Source organism: Natrix helvetica (genome assembly GCF_964273705.1).
Source record: "Natrix helvetica genome assembly, chromosome: 2".
NCBI lineage: Eukaryota > Metazoa > Chordata > Lepidosauria > Squamata > Natricidae > Natrix > Natrix helvetica.
In genome coordinates this window covers 263,679,761-263,696,931 of record NC_138552.1, presented here as the reverse complement: position 1 = coordinate 263,696,931, position 17,171 = coordinate 263,679,761, and the positions used below count along the sequence as shown (strand labels likewise).

The following is a 17,171-nucleotide window of genomic DNA, read 5'->3' as shown; positions in this document are numbered from 1 at the left end:
GCCGCCACCAGAACAACAGCTGCCTCCTCCTCCTCCAACAGCACCACTACATTTGGAGTGAAGCCGCCAAAGCTCCCGCTGGCGCCCCCCTCCACTCGGAGCACCGCGTTACCCCTGCTGCCTTCTCCGCCGCCGCCATGCTTTTGAGAAGCCATGAGGCTTTTTTCCCCTGCTCCTGCCCCCCCCCCCCGCCGCCGCCTTCCTACTGGCTCCTGCGGCCTCATGGCTCCTCAAAAGCACAGCAGAGGAGGAGGGGGCAGGGTAACGCGGGGCCCAACTCAGGTGCTCCGAACGGAGGGGGAGGCGCCGCTGCCATAGGCGGGGGCGCCGGTGGGAGCTTTGGCGGCTTCACCTCTGCCGCAGCGTCGGGTGCTGTTAGAGGAGGAGGAGGCGGCAGCAGATATTCCGGTAGCGGCAGGGGCTTTACTTTAGCTGCAGCGCCGGGCGCAAGCAGCTAGGATTGGTCGCTCAAAAGGCAACCGACAAAAGCCACTTTCCCAGAGGGGGGGGGCTGTTGGAAGAGGGAAGTTGCCGGGCGCAAGCAGCTAGGATTGGCCACCCACAAAGGACCTCCTCCCCGGGCTTGCTTTCCTGGCGTCAGTCGCCCCGCGCTCACCAAAACAAGTCCGGGGAGGTCCTTTGCGGGCGGCCAGTTCTAGCAGCCGCGCACCTTAGAGGGAACAGTGGGAGGGAGGGGAGCGGGCGCCCAGCACACAGAAGAGCCGCATTAAAATGTGTAAAGAGCCGCATGTGGCTCGCGAGCCGCGGCTTGCCGACCACTGGTCTAAAGTATTAGTTGTTGATTGGAATCAGCAAGTAGCTAAGCTCTGCACTGGAGTTCTTCTATGTGGCCTCTCATTGTTCATTGATCCTGGGCCATGCCTTGGTTCTCTAAGGAACTCTGGGAGATGAAGCACCAGAAGAGATGCCATTGAAGGAAGACAAAGTCTAAATTGAGGCACAGTGGTTAGAATGCGGCACTGCAGGCTATTTCTGCTGCCTGCTGGCTTCCTGCAATTTGCCAGTTCAAATCTCACCAGGCTTAAGGTTGACTCAGCCTTTAATCCTTCTGAGGTTGGTAAAATGAGGACCCAGATTGTTTGGGGCAATATGCTGACTCTGTAAACTGCTTAGAGAGGGCTGTAAAGCACTGTGAAGCAGTGTATAAGGGCTATTGCTAAATGATCATGAGTAAAACCACATATTTCGGTTTAGAGCATATTAATAAGAATTATGAAAAATATCACAGCTGGCCAGTGGCCCTTTTTAAGGTGACTTGTTGCCTGCTGGGGAGGGAGACCTACAGGAACATCTTGCTATCTGGTAAATAAATTCATTCAGATTTGGATTCTAAATGGACAGGTCCTTAGTAAGTGTCTGGGGCAGACTCTTGTAAGGTTATTTGGAGTGTGTTTATAGTTGTGACTTGTGTAAATCCTCCACTGGACTGTGAATTCATCCCCCTAGTTGTTTGTTTATTAATGTAAGCTGCCCATAGTCACTTATAGGATGGCAAACAAGTCTAATAAATAAATAAGTAAAATAAATAAATAGTTCCAGGTCCCTTTTGGTTGTTCAAGACCACTCTTGTGCATATTTTAAAGCAGCTTTTTTAATTATAGGAAATGTATTCAACAGAGTTATAATTAAGACATGAGTGTATATAACTGCAAGTATATATATTCAAGTTCAGATTATAGTTGATCCTCTGTTACAGACTTTGTCTAATCTTTTTTTATTTTTTGAAGAGCAATGATGGATTCAGTTGGAAAGATCTTTTAAGAATAAAAAGTGCCCATAAACTTTTGTATGCCCTTGAAATAATCGAAGCGCTTGGAAAACCCAATAGAAGAATAAGACGAGAATCCACGGTAGTATAATTTTATTTTTCAAAGTTTTGTTTCATATAAATTTGTAAAGTTACTTTAATAACCTATCTTTCATGATCATTTTGTTTTTCTCATTGATTTTAGGGAAGTTACAGTGATCTTTACCCCGATTCTGATGATTCAAGTGAAGATCAAATAGAAAATAGTAAAAACACTTGGAGTTGCAAGGTTTGAAATTATTATATAAAAATGCTATTCTCATGTCTTTGTGAAATGTGCCTGTACTTTTACTTTTTGATTTTAATTAGAAAATGAGGTGTTAACAAACAATCTCAGGCTGCATTTTTGAATAAATGATTTCTTAAAACAGAAAAGTATTGTATTCTTTATAGAATATGAACTGCTTATTTTTAATTTAAATTTTAATAAATTTATAATGGCTATAGACCAGCATAAGGAGCATGGGTTACAATCAATTAAAAACAGAAAATACATCAAAGTTTTTAAAATATGAAAAACTGGAATGTATAAAAATGTATTAAAACTAAGTAAAAAAAAAACTCTTTAAAAATCTTAAATGAAGAATAGGAGTATTAAATGGTCATAGGGAAGTATTTATGGAAGACTATATCAAATTACAAGGATGGCAAATACAGGAATCTTCTACAGGAATGTATTTGACTTTCAAGGACAGCTGGGAGATGGGCATGACATCATGCCAGACTAAAGGCCTCTGGTATTTAGGTAGTTTAAACTTAGTTAAGTTTGCCATAGGAGAGGTAGAGTACCTCTTGGACTCACTAGCAGTAAAGGTTGGTGCCCTAGCTAGTTCTGTTTGGTGCTGTGTGTCTGCTACTTGCTGTTTAATGTGTGTTTTGGTCTGATAATATCCCATGCTGAATAGAAGACCTGAAGAGAAATCCAAGCATGAGATTTTAGTTGCCACTGCCTGTTTCCATATGGATTGACAATCATTGCTCATACTTAATGGGAGGGGGGGGGGATAGTCTAAACCAATAGTTGAATAAAAGTCCATGTTGTGGAGTTAGCCCACCATACAGTTGATATAGAATAAGAGTGGAGCCAATATGCAGCTTAGCTTGATTCCTTTCTCAGTTTCACTGTCACTGATGAGATACAGCTTATGTTGAGTGTGATTCCTTCAGGTATATATATTAAATGAAGCAGACTTTGGTAAATTGAGACTGTTCAGTTTTTTTCCACAAATTAGCTCAGGATATGGAATCAAATGTTGCTTTGAAATATATAACATAAAGCAAGATTGTGTTGTGTTGCAGAAAGAATGTTTTTCAGTTAGATGAACTACTAGGCACTAATCTTTTCCTGGCATTTCTACTGTAGGTATCTTTGCTGATTGTCTTGAGGGAGGCTCATTGGTCTATAATTAGCAGGATCATCTTTTTGGGGGGATATAGGGACAATGATTATAGGCCCCCAATCCTTGGGGACTTTGCTGTAGGTGTTGATGAAGATAAATAGTAAGGCCAGAGTACAGGCCAAGAATTATTTAATTATCAGTGAATGTTTTTTGTACAATAACACATATTTAGTTGCTTACCTATTTTTGCTGACCCTTCTATAATTTGATTACAGTTTGTGGCTTCTGGAGGTCTTCAGCAGCTCTTGGAGATATTTAATTCTGGAATTTTAGAACCTAAAGAACAGGAATCGTGGACAGTTGTAAGTAACAAGTTGTAAATGACTCATATTAATGAGTTATAAAATTTCTCTAATGAATCTGTAGGTTTGTTTTAAAGTATTCTGCTACTATCAAAAAATTAAATGAAGTTAAAGCTGCTTAATTATTCTTATTTGTAGTGGTTATTAGATTGTCTGGCTTGCTTGCTGAAATTGATATGCCAGTTTGCTGTGGATCCTTCAGATTTGGATTTAGCTTATCATGATGTTTTTGCCTGGTCTGGAGTAGCAGAGAACCACAGGAAAAGAACTTGGCCAGGAAAATCACGGAAAACTGCAGGAGATCATACAAAAGGCCTTCACATACCCCGTTTAACAGAGGTGAAAAACTTCTCTTTAAAAGCAATAAAAATAAAGACTTTAGGGAAAGTCTTATCTGCAAGTTGGTAGGTGTGACACTGTAAATATAGGTTTACATAGAAGTTTAATTGGAAAACCCATTTTCAGAGGAAAAAATGTTAGTAAGTATAATGAATGGTTAATTGGAATAATGCAGTCTTACTAAGTTACCATATATCTCAAAAAGATTTATTACCATTCCACATATCTGATGACTGGAAATTATGGGAATTGAAGTCCTACATATCTGAAAAGCATTAAGATGGATTAAGGTTAATAATATATACTCCTGTTTATTTTCTGGACACATATGTACACAGTAAATTAACAAGAAATTGGGTCTGAGAACATATTTTGTATATAAACTGCTTTGACTGTAATACATTCAGCTTTATCCAGTGACATTTTAATTTTAGCATATACAGTAAGTATATATAGAGTCATACTTCATAACAATATTGATTCTGGATATTTTTAATGACAGTATGCTAAATTGAAATGGCAAATAGAAAGCCAAAAGCATAGAGCCTTAAGGAAGCATTTTTGTTAAAAATATTTTGAATATATTTAGATAGGTCGGTGATTTCCAAGACATTTAGAAGATAAACTTCTACATCCAAAGTGTGAACTTTTTACTTAATTTAATTATAAATTCCTAGTTGTGATTTTTTTATATGTACTCATATTAGTGCTGAAAAAGCTTTAGGCCATTCATTTAAAAGTCCTTATACAAAGTAGAATATGAATATACGGTAAAATGATATTAAACAGATTCATACACAGCACATAGTACTATATTGAATTAAATTTACAGATGGGCAAATAAGTTTACATTCCCCTTGCAGAATTATAGACCATTTTGTAAGTAAATGTGAGTGATTGCAAAAAAAATTTAAAAAACTGAGGTTGATTCAAATTAAAATACTAGGCATCACAGAATAGCACAATCATTAAACCATAGCAATAATTATAAAATGGTCCTGTTCGTAAGTTTCCATATCCTTAGTGTGTAATACTGTGTATTTAATACTTAAGAGCACAACTGTAGTACAGTCCTAAATGAAATTAAAGTCCTTAACAGATTATGTTAATGAAATGAAAATCAAGCACCGAAGCTTTTTAAATATTCCAGAGATTGTCCAGGAAATCAGGAATTAATTCTACCGTTTTAGTTGTTCTCTTAAAGATGCCAATTCCACAAATATCATAATTGAAATAGCAGCAGTGGAAATAGCTTCCAACTGCAAATTCTATTAAATAACTGAAGCAAACACTTGGCAAGTCCTGGATATGTTCTCAGCTACACAGAAGGAAAAAAAGATACCAGTCTACCACTTGTTTGAAATGATCATATTAGTACATAAATTGTGAAACTCTGATAAATGGGAAAAAAGCTTCTAGCTGGCATATTTTATCAAACTTTGTGTGTGTTTCAATATATGCTGTCTTGTTGATCGTTAAAATGCTGAATTTATAAACAATGCAGTTACTTTTTATTCATTATTATAAACATACACACACATACATACATACACGTATAAATGTAACACATAGTTTTAAGGCAGCAGTTGCATTAACTGTTCTTTTTTGACTTCAATTTTTTTAAAGGTATTTCTTGTACTTGTCCAGGGAACCAGTTTGATTCAGCGACTTATGTGTGTTGCTTATACATATGACAACTTGGCGCCTAGGTACAATAACCTTTTTTTAATATCTTTGGTAAGATTTATAGTATATATATATATATATATATACACACACACACACATATATATTTGCATTAAGCCGCATATTAAATAATAATCGGTTTTAGTCTGAAATGTGTAATTAAAAGTATGCATAAGTAAAGTTGTTATTCTGTCTTGTTAGTAGTGTTTTGATCTTATTAAAAGTATTCAGATTATCTCTGATAAGGTCAAAACCATATGTTTTGAATTCAATATATTTTAAATAGGGATTTTCCTATAAATCATTTTAATATTTAGTGAAGGCAGGCTTCTGCCTGGTTTTAAGGCAAGAGAAAATTGCATAATTGTAGCTGAGGCCATTGCAATATTTTAATATTCAAGTCTGGCTAAACAGACTCTCTTGTGACCTAAGAAACTTAAGTGATTGAGAATTTATTAGGTAGCCCCAAGTGGTCTACTTAATCAACTAGGAGTCAAAGACTTTAGCTGATCTCCCCTATCTCTCATTATCACTCAGGCTTATTGCAGCAGGTTCTCAGTTCTGCAGTTAACTAAAACTTATTTTTTTCAGGCTAAAGAAGGTAACAAATCAGTAATTGTTAATGCTAGTCAAGAATGTACTTGATATAGCTAATTAAGTTCATACATTGTGATTAAAACAGGGTGAATTAATTAGTTCGCTACCTGGACCAGGTAGCCATGTATAGTGCTATATCTGTTACCATCTAATTACCCTCTTTGCTCCAAGAGGAAATAAATAATATATAACAATCTAGTAAAACATTTTAAAAGATTAGTACAAAATTCCATAGGATATTAAATCAGATTTTTCAATTTGATAATCTAGTGAGAACGAATAACTTTATTCATCTGTTTTTATTATTTGAAGTAACATTTTGTAAATTATGTACAATGATTTATTTTACTTATTTTATTCCTCTACAGGGTGTTGAAAGCTCAAGCTGATCATAGGTCAAGACATGAAGGTCAGTACATTGATTAAGACATAAAAATTTCTTAAATTATATGGAGTTTTCAATTTCTTGAGCTGAAATCCAGATATGTTAAATATTAATATAAGAGTAAATAGTCATGTGAAAAAGAAAGTACACCCTCTTTTATTCTGTGGTTTTATATATTGGGACATAGTACAAATCAACTGGCCCTTAGCAGTTCTTAAAAATAAGTAAATACAACCTCAGATGAACAACAGCAACAACATAACATATTACACCATATCATTTATTTTGCGAAAATGGAGAAGCCATGTGTGAAAAACTACGTATACCCTTATTGTTTCTATAGAAATGAAGAGGCTAAGTAGCAGCCAGATGCTGCTAATCAAATGCCCTCTACCAATTAATTATTAGCAAGTGTGACTACCTCTATAAAAGGCAAAGTTTTATAGTGTTTAGCACACATTCAGGTGTGTGTTATCACAATGCCAAAAAGTAAAGACTTCAGCACTGATCTTAGAGAAGCAATTGCTGCTGCCCATCAGTCTGGGAACCGTTGTAAGGCCATTTCCAAACAATTTAAAGTCCATCATTCTATAGTGAGGAAAGTTATTCCCAAGTGGAAAGCATTTGAGAGAGTTGCCAATCTTCCCAGGAGTGGATGTCCCAGCAAATTCACCTCAAAGTTACACTGCAATGCTCAGAGAAATTGCAAAAAATTCAAAACTTATGTCTACAGGCTTCAGCATGTTAAATGTTCATGATAGTACAAGTAGAAAAAGACTGAACAAGTATGGTTTGTTTGGAAGGGTGCCAGAGAAAGCCTCTTCTACCCAAAAAGAATATGGCAGCATGGCTTCAGTTTATAAAATTGTATCTAAACAAATCACAAGACTTCTGGAATACAAACCTTTGGATAGACACGACTGAAGTGGAGATGTTTGGCTTTAATGCACAGTGCCAACGTTTGGCGAAAACCAAACACAGCTTATCAGCACAAACTCAAACGTGATTGGGGGGTAATGAATTGTGCTTGTTTTGTAGACACAGGACCTGGGTGCTTTGCATTCATTGAGTTGACCATGAACTCCTCTGTATACTAAAGTATTCTAGAGTCAAATGTGTGGCTACCTGTCTTAACAGCTACAGCTTGGTCGACATTGGGTCAATAATCCCAAGCACACAAGCAAATCTACCACAGAATGGCTGAAAAAGAAAAGAATCAAGATGTGCAATGACCCAATCAAAATTTAGACCTCAGCCTAATTGAAATTCTGTGGTGGGACCTCAAAAGAGAGCGGTGCATAAATAAATTCCCACAAACCTCAATGAATTCAAGCAATGTTGTAAAGAAAATTGTGCCAAAATTCCTCCACAACATTGTGAGAGAATAATAAAATCCTACAGAAATGATTTATCACAAGTTATTTCTGCTAAAGGTAGTTCTACAAGCTATTGAATCTTAAGGTGTACTTAGTTTTTCATACATGTCTTCTCCACTTTGGCTTTCTTTTTGTAAAATAAATGATGACATGATATATTATGCCATGTGTTGTTCTTCATCTGAGGTTGTATTTACCTATTTTTAAGAAGTGATGATTTTTACTATGTCCTGATACGTAAAACCATAGAATTCTAAAGGATGCCCCTCCCCCAATGACTGTATTTGTAATTCAGGGTTGAATAGTAAGGTCCTTAATGCTCTCTGACTTGTTTCTCAGAGATGTTTTATTGAACTAGGTAACATCAGTGCTAGAAGGGAATGGGGTTGGCTCTCTGTTTATATATATGTATAACTCCCTTTTAGCAATGATCATGTTATCTAACTGGGTAAGAAAATGACTACAAGAAAACAACTAAGTTCAGAGCACCAAGGACCCCGTATGTTAGATACTCCTCATCCTCAGCTGGTAGACAAAACTGCATTATTAAGTTGTACTCCAAACATCTAAAAAGGCCCATATTGAAAATAGCTAATTATGTCTTATGGCATGTTAACATGCTTCAAATTGGCTTTACTTATAAGCTTAAAGCTTATTTACTGGAAATTTAATTGAAGAAACTCCTCTGTCCATTATTTTAACTGCAGATGGATTTATATTATAATTGAAAAATTAACAGATTAGCTTCCTGTTCTTACAATATCCAATTCCTTATTTTTGTTAGCAGAAAGCAACAACCCAATTAATTACGGCATTTTAAGGTATAATTTAGAAGTTATGGAATATGTTTCAGAATTGTTTTAAATTTATTTCTGTCTTAGCATTTCTGAAGGGAATTCTGTTATTTTCTAAACTTAATATTAATTCAGCAAGGATGTAATAGATAGACCTTTATATATCATTAAAAAACATCATGATGAGGATTATTACTACTTGATTTAGAGGAGTATTTATACAAGTGACTTTACATTTTGCCTTTTTTTTTTTTTAAACAAAGTTTTATTGGTTTTTTTAATATTTTACAAAGGGAAAAGGTAGGGGATAGGTTACAAATTTTGGCAGCTGCAGTGTGCGGTAGGTGCGCTCCCCCTCCATACTCATAGTATACATTTGCACATAATTCATTATTAGATAGTAACATAATAACATATAGTCAGCATATAAGTTCAGTTAATAATTTCGAACAGTTTATGTCAGGTGGATTTTCTTACTCATTTTTGTGATCTGAGCTTTCTCAATGTTGCCCCATCTCCCCCCGCCGACAGAGCTCCGGCCCCTCCCGTGTCCTGTGTATCTGGTGGAAGATCCTCAGGTTTTTCTAGGAGTAGTTTGTTTTTTCCATAAAGGCCTGTGCCTCTATGGGTGTATTAATTCTAACTCTTGTCTCCTCCCAGAATATTAGCATACCTTCAGGCATCAACCATCTAAACCATACCCCCTTCTGGTATAGTTTATTCGCTAATTGCGAATAGTTTTTTCTTTTTTCTCTTACTTTCTTGGGGATCTGTTTCAGAATGGTTATCTCCTTATCTTTGTATGTCAGGGCTTGCCCCCGTTGTGTGCTCAGAAACATTTTGCCTTTTTCTGTAACAGATTTCTTTCAACTTTTGTTTCTTTGTTTGAGAAGCATGATATCCTCTATAGTATTTTTGTATATTATTAATTAATACATTAATACGTAGCAAAGCAATTGCTTCTTCTTTTGTAGGTTACATTTCATGGTAATAATTGTTTACCTGATAGGTCATATGACCTTGACATTTCAACTATGTACTTTAAATATCTTTAGAGGTGAAAAGTCATTCAGGCTATATAGAAACACCTTCCCTAATTTTGTGAAGGCTGGCATTGTAAAACCAAAATAATTAAAAATGCTTTTTTTTCACATCAGCTTAATATGCCAGTTAAGTGTACATGTATTTGAGAGATTTACCTGTATTTTCAGATTCCTAATATAAATCAGACAGCAAAGTCAAGATAATGCCATTAAGCTTAGGTCTCCGAAGTGGGGCGTGAGAGGAGTCACATCTGGGTATTAACACAGCCCTTTTGCCCGGAGACTGAGGTAAATCTTGAGCCACACCTCTGCTCCTCCTTCTGACTTCCCCACATTAACCTCAGTCTTCGGCCCAGAAGGAGTACTTTCCTGACTCTCCCTTCGCTTCGAAGACCTTACCTTTCAGCAACTCAGCTATTTGTATCGGATCAACCCTCCTCACTTGTGCTTCGCCAGTTGCAAGCTTCTCAAGCGGTGCTTGCTATGCTAGCGGAAAGCCTCCGTGCGGCCGGACAGTCGTAGGGGGGGGCTTTATCCTAGCCATGCGCTCCGAGGAGATTCAATTGACGGAGGATCGCAGGAAGCCGAGAACCGGCAAAAGACAGCCTTCCAGATCTTCCCGAAGGATCGGAGCGGCAGATTCGGACTGCATGTTCAGCGGTCGCCATCTTGGACCACGGCCATCTTGAAGAAGCATGTGATTGGAGTGTGTGGTCGGCGTGCCTGGTTACGGATGCCACGGGCGCCCAGAAGCCACCGCCGGATCCAGGAAGAAGTTACTTGGGCCGGTACTCCGCTGGTAATCCGGGGAGGGTCCAGCTGTTGGTGGTGGCCCGGCGTTCGGGCCGCGGATCGTCGGGAGGCGCGCGGAGCCTTAAAGCTGCAGGACGCGCAGTTGAGCCGAGGCCGGCATAACAGGAGGAGGTGGTGAACGTGAACGTGAGTACTAGCATGGCTGAGGCCACAAGGAGCAGGGGAGCGGCTGGCCCTAGATCCCCAGGGGACTCGGAACCAGGCAAGGGCACCTCCAGGGGGGTTCCCCCAGTCACCAGAGGGAGGTCTTCCTCCAAGAAGAGCATCTCCAAGTCCGCTAGGAAGGAGATCCCCGGCAAGGAGGTGCGGATCACCAGGGCCTCCAAGAGGAGGACTAGGGACACCATCAGCCTGTCTCCCTCTAGATCTCGCTCCCCTCGTAGGCTTCCGACGCTGGAGGAGACCCAGCTTGATTCCCCGGGATCCCCATGCGGCTCTAGCAGAGGGCACAGCTCCCTATCACCCCCTCTATCGCCTGCTCACCCCTCGGGGGCACGGGGAGACCCCTTCGGTCGCAGAGTCCCTAGCCCCACCAGGCGCCGGCTGGCTCCGTAATCAGCAGCCCAGGGGCGCCATTGCAACCTCCTGACCTTCCCCCATCCCTCCCAGAGCTCCCTGAAAGCTTTCAGGAGGTTTTAGCCAGAGCCGTCACATGGGATCACCATGCGGATGAAGCAGCAGCCCCAGGGCTCCAGGAAAAGGCCTACCTGGGGGAACCCCAGAGGACATTGAGACCAACCCGGGTCGTCTGTTCCCAGAGAGCCCAGGTCATCCTCTCCCTCCACCGCCAGCGAGGGCTGAGAACTAGAAGAGGGAGAACTGAAGGACATTGGGTTCTCGGAAGACGAGGATTCCCAGGTCCCTGAGGCATCCAATATCACCGGTCTCTTCCCTCCCGCCTTGTTTAGCTCCTTGTTACGTAAGGCAAAGGCCACGGCAGACCTCTACAACCATCCAGAGCCCAACCTAGCTGCTGTCACCCGTGACACGAGCGGGGGGAACAAGAAGGGGCCCTTCCACAGGCGCCAGGTGGAGAAGGAGGAAATCCCCACCCCAGACCTCTTCCTAGAGGTGCTTAAATCCCAGTGGATTAAACCAGGCACCTTCCCCAACCCGGGGAGCAATGACCGCAGGTTTTACAACCTTAAAGGGAGGCGGCTGCCTCCCTTTTAAACAGGTCCACCCTGCTGTGGCTGGAGCAGCTTCGGGACAGGACACTGGCGTCAGATGTGAGGCTGCTGCAGGACATCACCAAGTTAATGGCAGCCACCCAATTCTCAGCTGACGCCACCCTAGATGTGGTAAAGTATTCATCTAGAGCCTTATCTTCCTCAGTGTCATCCAGGTGGTTGCTGTGGCTGCGCCATTGGCAGGCCGAGTCCCAGGCAAAATGGCACCTGGCAGGAGCAGATTACACCGGGGGCAAGCTCTTCGGCTCATCGCTGGACCCCATCTTGGTGGAAGACAAGAACAAACGTAAAGTTTTCCCGGCCACGAACAGACGCTCAGACCACCAACAGGCTCCTTACCCCAGGAGAACATCCTATCATCCTCCTGAGTTCCAATAACAAAGGTACCCTGCACCCAGATTCCCTAGGCAGGGAGATAGGCAATTTTCCATGGACAGATTCAGGAGCCAACCGCAGGGCAAGGGCCCTTTCGCGGGGGCGGCCCTTCCGCAGGTTCAAGTGATCCGGCTCTGGATCACTCCATTGGCGGCCGCCTCTCCCTGTTCGTGGATACCTGGGAATGCATCACCACGGATGAGTGGGTCCTCCAGACTGTTAGGGTCGGGCTAAAGCTGGAGTTCCGCTCGCAGCCTCCAAATAGGTTCCGAATCTTCGCCTTCTCTAGGAATCCTACCAAGCGCTCTCTCTCATGCGCAAGGCTATCCAACACCTGTTGGCTATCAGGACAGTGGAGTTGGTTCCAGAGGGGGAGAAGGGATCAGGATTCTATTCAAACCTGTTTCTAGTTCCCAAGAGTTCAGGGGGGTGGAGGGCCATCTTAGACCTCAAGTTACTCAACTCCAGACTGGTCTACCGCAAGTTCAAGTTGGCCTCACTTAAGTCCATCCTAGAAGGTATCCGTCAGGGGGACTTCCTGGCTTCCATAGATCTCACGGAGGCCTATTTACATATCATGATCGCCCCTGAGCACCGCAGGTTCCTCAGATTTTCCCACGAGGGCAATCACTTCCAATACAGGGCCCTCCCCTTTGGACTGGCATCAGCCCCCAGTACCTTCACCAAGGTACTGGCCGCAGCGGCGGGACATCTCCGTTCCATTCCAGTCCAGCTCCATTGTTACCTTGATGATATCCTCGTCCTGGCCAGGTCAGCGGCCAGGGCCGAGAGGGATCTGGGTTTCACCATCAACACCCTCAGGTCCCTGGGGTTCTCGATTAACCTTGAGAAGAGCCATCTGGCCCCCTCCACCAAGCTCCAGCACCTAGGGATCATCATTGACTGTGGCCTGTGAGGCGTCTCTCTCACTGGAGCATAGGGATAGCATTGTTCAGCTGGTTCAAGAGATCCGCAAGATTCATTCTGTCCCTGTAGTTCTTCTTTCCAGGCTTCTCGGGAAATTCATCTCCTGCATAGGAATCGTACCCTGGGCCTCCACGCCAGAGAGCTGCAGTGATTGCTGCTTCCGCACCAGAGAAACGGGACGAGTGACGCAAGCTTCAAGGTCCCCTTGACACCCCAGGTGCTCCTCTAGCTCCATTGGTGGCTGTTGCCAGCTCTAGGCAAGGGGTCCCTATTTAGAAAGGAGGGTCCTAATGATGGACGCAAGTCTGTTCGGCTGGGGAGCACACCTGGAGTCCCAGCTAGCCCAGGGCCGCTGGACCCCAACAGATCTGTGAAACATCAACTGGCTGGAGCTCAGAGTGATCCACCTAGCTCTTTGACACTTCAAGGTGACAGTGTCCCGTCAACACGTCCTGATCCTGATGGGCAACGTGGCAACCAAGGCGCTGCGCAATGAGGCTCTCCGGCTGTGGAACTGAGCGGAACAGAACCTCCAATCGATCAGGGTGGAGCACATCTCTGGGGTAGAGAACCAGCAGACGGACTGGCTCAGCAGGGAGATAGTGGACAACAGAGAATGGCAGCTCTACCCCAGCATCTTCCAGCAGATCTGCCACAGGTTCGGCCTCCCGACAGTGGATCTCTTCACTTCCCCATCGAACACCCAGCTGCCCAGATTCATATAAAGGTTCCCGACCCGAGAAGCAGTAGACACAGATGTCCTTCGCTGCAGATGGCCAGCCGGCCTCCTCTACGCCTTTCCTCCCTTTCCCCTCATCCCCAGGGTCCTGAGGAAGCTAGTAGCAGAGAGAGCAGAGGTAGTGCTGGTGGCCTCCTATTGGCCACGTCGCCCCTGACTGGCAGACCTGATGGACATGTCTACATCTCCCCATTGGAGGATCCCGCAGGGGGAGGTGGCTCTGCGCCAGGGGACTCTGGAACATCCAGATCTGGAGTGGCTCCATCTCACCGCCTGGCGCTTGAGCAGGGGCAGCTAAGGGGGTGCCATTTCTCCGCCAAGGTCATTAGGACCATTGAGGCCTCCAGGAGGAGCTCCACCACACGCATCTACAATGCGTCCTGGGTTGCCTTTGCGACCTGGTGCCGAATGGCGGGGATTGACCGTCCTCGGCCTCCATGCCCCAGGTCCAGGACTTCCTTCCAGGAGGGCTTGAAGAAGGGGTTGGCCCGCAGTACCCTCGGAAGGCAGGTCTCAGCCCTGACCACTGTCTTGGGGGGGGGCTCCCGATCCTTGTCCTAGCAGTCGGTTTTAAGGCGATTCCTCAAGGGGGCAGCGAATCTGAGGCCTCCCGTTCTCCGATTTCCGACCTGGGACCTTCCCACTGTGCTCCAGTCACTGACAGAGGCGCCCTTTGAGCCCCTGAGGGAGGTGAGCCTTCAATTCCTGACCCTCAAGGTGGTTTTCCTGGTTGCAATTACCTCAGACAGGAGGGTGTCCCAGCTTAATGCTCTCTCCAGCAGGGAGGATCTCTGTTCATTCCTAGACAACCGGGCCGTCCTCAGACTGGACCCGGTTTTCATGTCAAAAATCAACTCACGCTTCCACAGGGCGCTAGAGATAGTCCTCCTGGATTTCTGCCCAAACCCTTCCAGGGAAAGGGAATCGGGCATGTATGTCAGAAGAGCCCTGCGCATCTATCTGAGGCGCATGGCGACCTTCAGACTGTCAGAGGCGCTTTTCGTCTTCTTCCAACCTTCTACCCAGGGAGCTAAGGTCTCCCTCGCCACCATCAGCAGGTGGATGAGATTGGCCATCTCCAAGGTCTATGAGGCACAAGGGCTCCAGGTTCCAGAGGGCATCACCGCGCACTCCACCAGAAGTGCAGCCACCTCAGCGGCCTGGGCCACGCAGGCTCCCATCAAAGAGATCTGCAGAGCAGCCGCCTAGTCCTCGCCTTTTATCAGGCACTACCAGCTGGATGCATACAACTCCGCGGAGGCAGCCTTCAGGAGGAGGGTTCTTCAAGGAGTCCTTGACTCTCGGGGGGCTCAGGCCCAGTGATTCCCTCCCACGGACATCTTGCTTTGGTATGTCCCAGATGTAACTCCTCCCACGCCCCACTTTGGAGACTGTCTGTTGGTCTTACCTGAACTGCATGTCTCGAAGGTGGCGTGGGAGTAGTCACTCCCCACCCGTTAGGGCCCCCTGCACATAGGGGCCTGAGTTAGTCAGTTCTGGTCAGTCAGGGACCCGGCAGGAAGGTGCGTGTGTGTGTTTTCTCTGTCCCCTTCCTTCCCAGGCTTCTCTGCAACAGGACCATCGGTTAAACTGGGGAAGTCAGGAGGAGGAGCAAAGGTGTGGCCTCAAAATTTACCTTAGTCTCCGGGCAAAAGGGCTGTGTTAATACCCAGATGTGACTATTCCCACGCCACCTTCGAGACATGCAGTTCAGGTAAGACCAACTGACATTTTATCTTAAATGCATTTTAGTTAAGTTTTAATGAGGAAAAATCTTGATTTATTCACCTTTTATATAACGTACACATAACTAGCAAATAACAGCAATTGTTCTTGTTATTAATCAATTGATATCTCATGTAGAATCAAGCTCTTGAGATTTGGCCAACTGTGGAAAAGAAAACAAACAAACCAACAATTGATTTTCTCATAGTTTTCATGTTTAGCAACTGAAAAACATCTACACTTTAAAAAATCCAATGTAGGAATATTTAGGATGGACATGTAAGCAATAATTTAGGTCAAACAGTAGTATAGTAATTAAGTTGCTGTCAGATTTTTGACTCAGTGACAGTTAGTTCCAGCAAGTATCATCAGTGGCAGTAGACTGTGAGAATTTTCCCCAAAGCTCTGGTGGAGTACTACCTTATTTCTCCCTAATGCAGATTCTGGCCTGTGAAAGTACAACCGTTTTTCCACCCCAATAGCTTCTGGTAGGCACTTGGAGAATTTTCCAACACATGGTGGATAAATCCATTGAGAGCCTGGTTCACTGTTGGCATTCTAAAATTATTCAGGCCCTTGATGAAATTACCTCTAAGGTAGTCTCCCTCTTTTGGCCAATCTCAGATGACTACAGTTCCAGTGGAGTTCAAATCTACATTCAAACTTATTCCATAGTGATAAGAGAGGTGAAATACTTCTTTGATTGCATTAACAAGTTGACATTAGTCAGTTGCATTTTAGAAAAACCTCAAGGTTGCTGTCAAAAATTCACATATTCCACTAACAAAATTTCCCAGATTCATTCAAATCTTGTTGTCATGTGGACAGAGTACAGGGGCATGGTCTTGTTTAGTTATTGGGATTTCTTTTGATCCATGGATTCAAATGAAGTGAATCAGGTGATATCTGTTCTGTTCCTCCTGTAGCGGAATCCTTGCCCCTCTTGGTTCTTTCAGGTAGTTAGGTGGGAGGTAATTTTCTGGACCAGGAAGACTGTTAATACTTTGTTGTGAGAGGAGATATTACTGGCAGCTTTGAAATAAGAGGAGGGCGTGTTACTTGGCTCTTTCTATATTAAGAGTATTGAATAATTGTCACCTAGTCTCCAGCCTTCTTTTTTGAAAATGATTATTGAGACAGTAGTTGGGAATAAACTACAAAGTATCTTAAAGGAAATGATCTCTACCCAAAGTTCCCATTGTTGCAGTGCTCTCAGTCTCTTCATCAAAATTCAGTTGGCAGCTTTTCCTGTACGCTGCTTGGAGAGTCCAAGCATGGGTTAAATTCTGTCTGACTGCCCTGGACTGAATTGAAAGATCTTTAGCCACGCCTCCTCCTCCGGCTCCTCAGATTTTTCAATTCAGTTCTAGCCCAATGGAAACGTTTTCAGTGGTTCCAGCATATCAACAGAAATTTAACCTTTACTTGGACTTTCCAAAAAGAGAATTTTTCTATCCTGCAAGAAAATAAGGTCTGTTTAAAGTTGCTTTTGATTCCCTCGCTTCTGCTTGTTGCCGGCGCTTGTTCTGGGCTTCTCTGGGTGCACGTGGCTTCTCCGACTCATTGGACAACGCGAGCTGGCATTGGAGCCGCCGCGTTCGCTTATTGTATTGGTGCAGTGGTCAGCGGCGAGGAGGCCAGCCGCTCGCGCT

At 43.5% G+C, this 17,171-nt stretch overlaps 1 protein-coding gene across 3 annotated transcripts in view; it reads left to right on the top strand.

Annotated features, from left to right (window-relative positions):
• USP34 (ubiquitin specific peptidase 34) overlaps positions 1 to 17,171 on the top strand; it is a 182,318-nt gene that overhangs the window by 98,089 nt on the left and 67,058 nt on the right. For 2 of the 3 annotated variants that reach the window (XM_081940703.1, XM_081940704.1), the window contains exons 31-36: positions 1,749 to 1,871; positions 1,974 to 2,057; positions 3,444 to 3,530; positions 3,669 to 3,869; positions 5,496 to 5,578; positions 6,521 to 6,561. In XM_081940703.1, coding sequence (XP_081796829.1) covers positions 1,749 to 1,871; positions 1,974 to 2,057; positions 3,444 to 3,530; positions 3,669 to 3,869; positions 5,496 to 5,578; positions 6,521 to 6,561 — 619 coding nt within the window. The remainder of the gene's footprint in view (positions 1 to 1,748; positions 1,872 to 1,973; positions 2,058 to 3,443; positions 3,531 to 3,668; positions 3,870 to 5,495; positions 5,579 to 6,520; positions 6,562 to 17,171) is intronic. The other variant, XM_081940705.1, reaches the window with a different exon arrangement.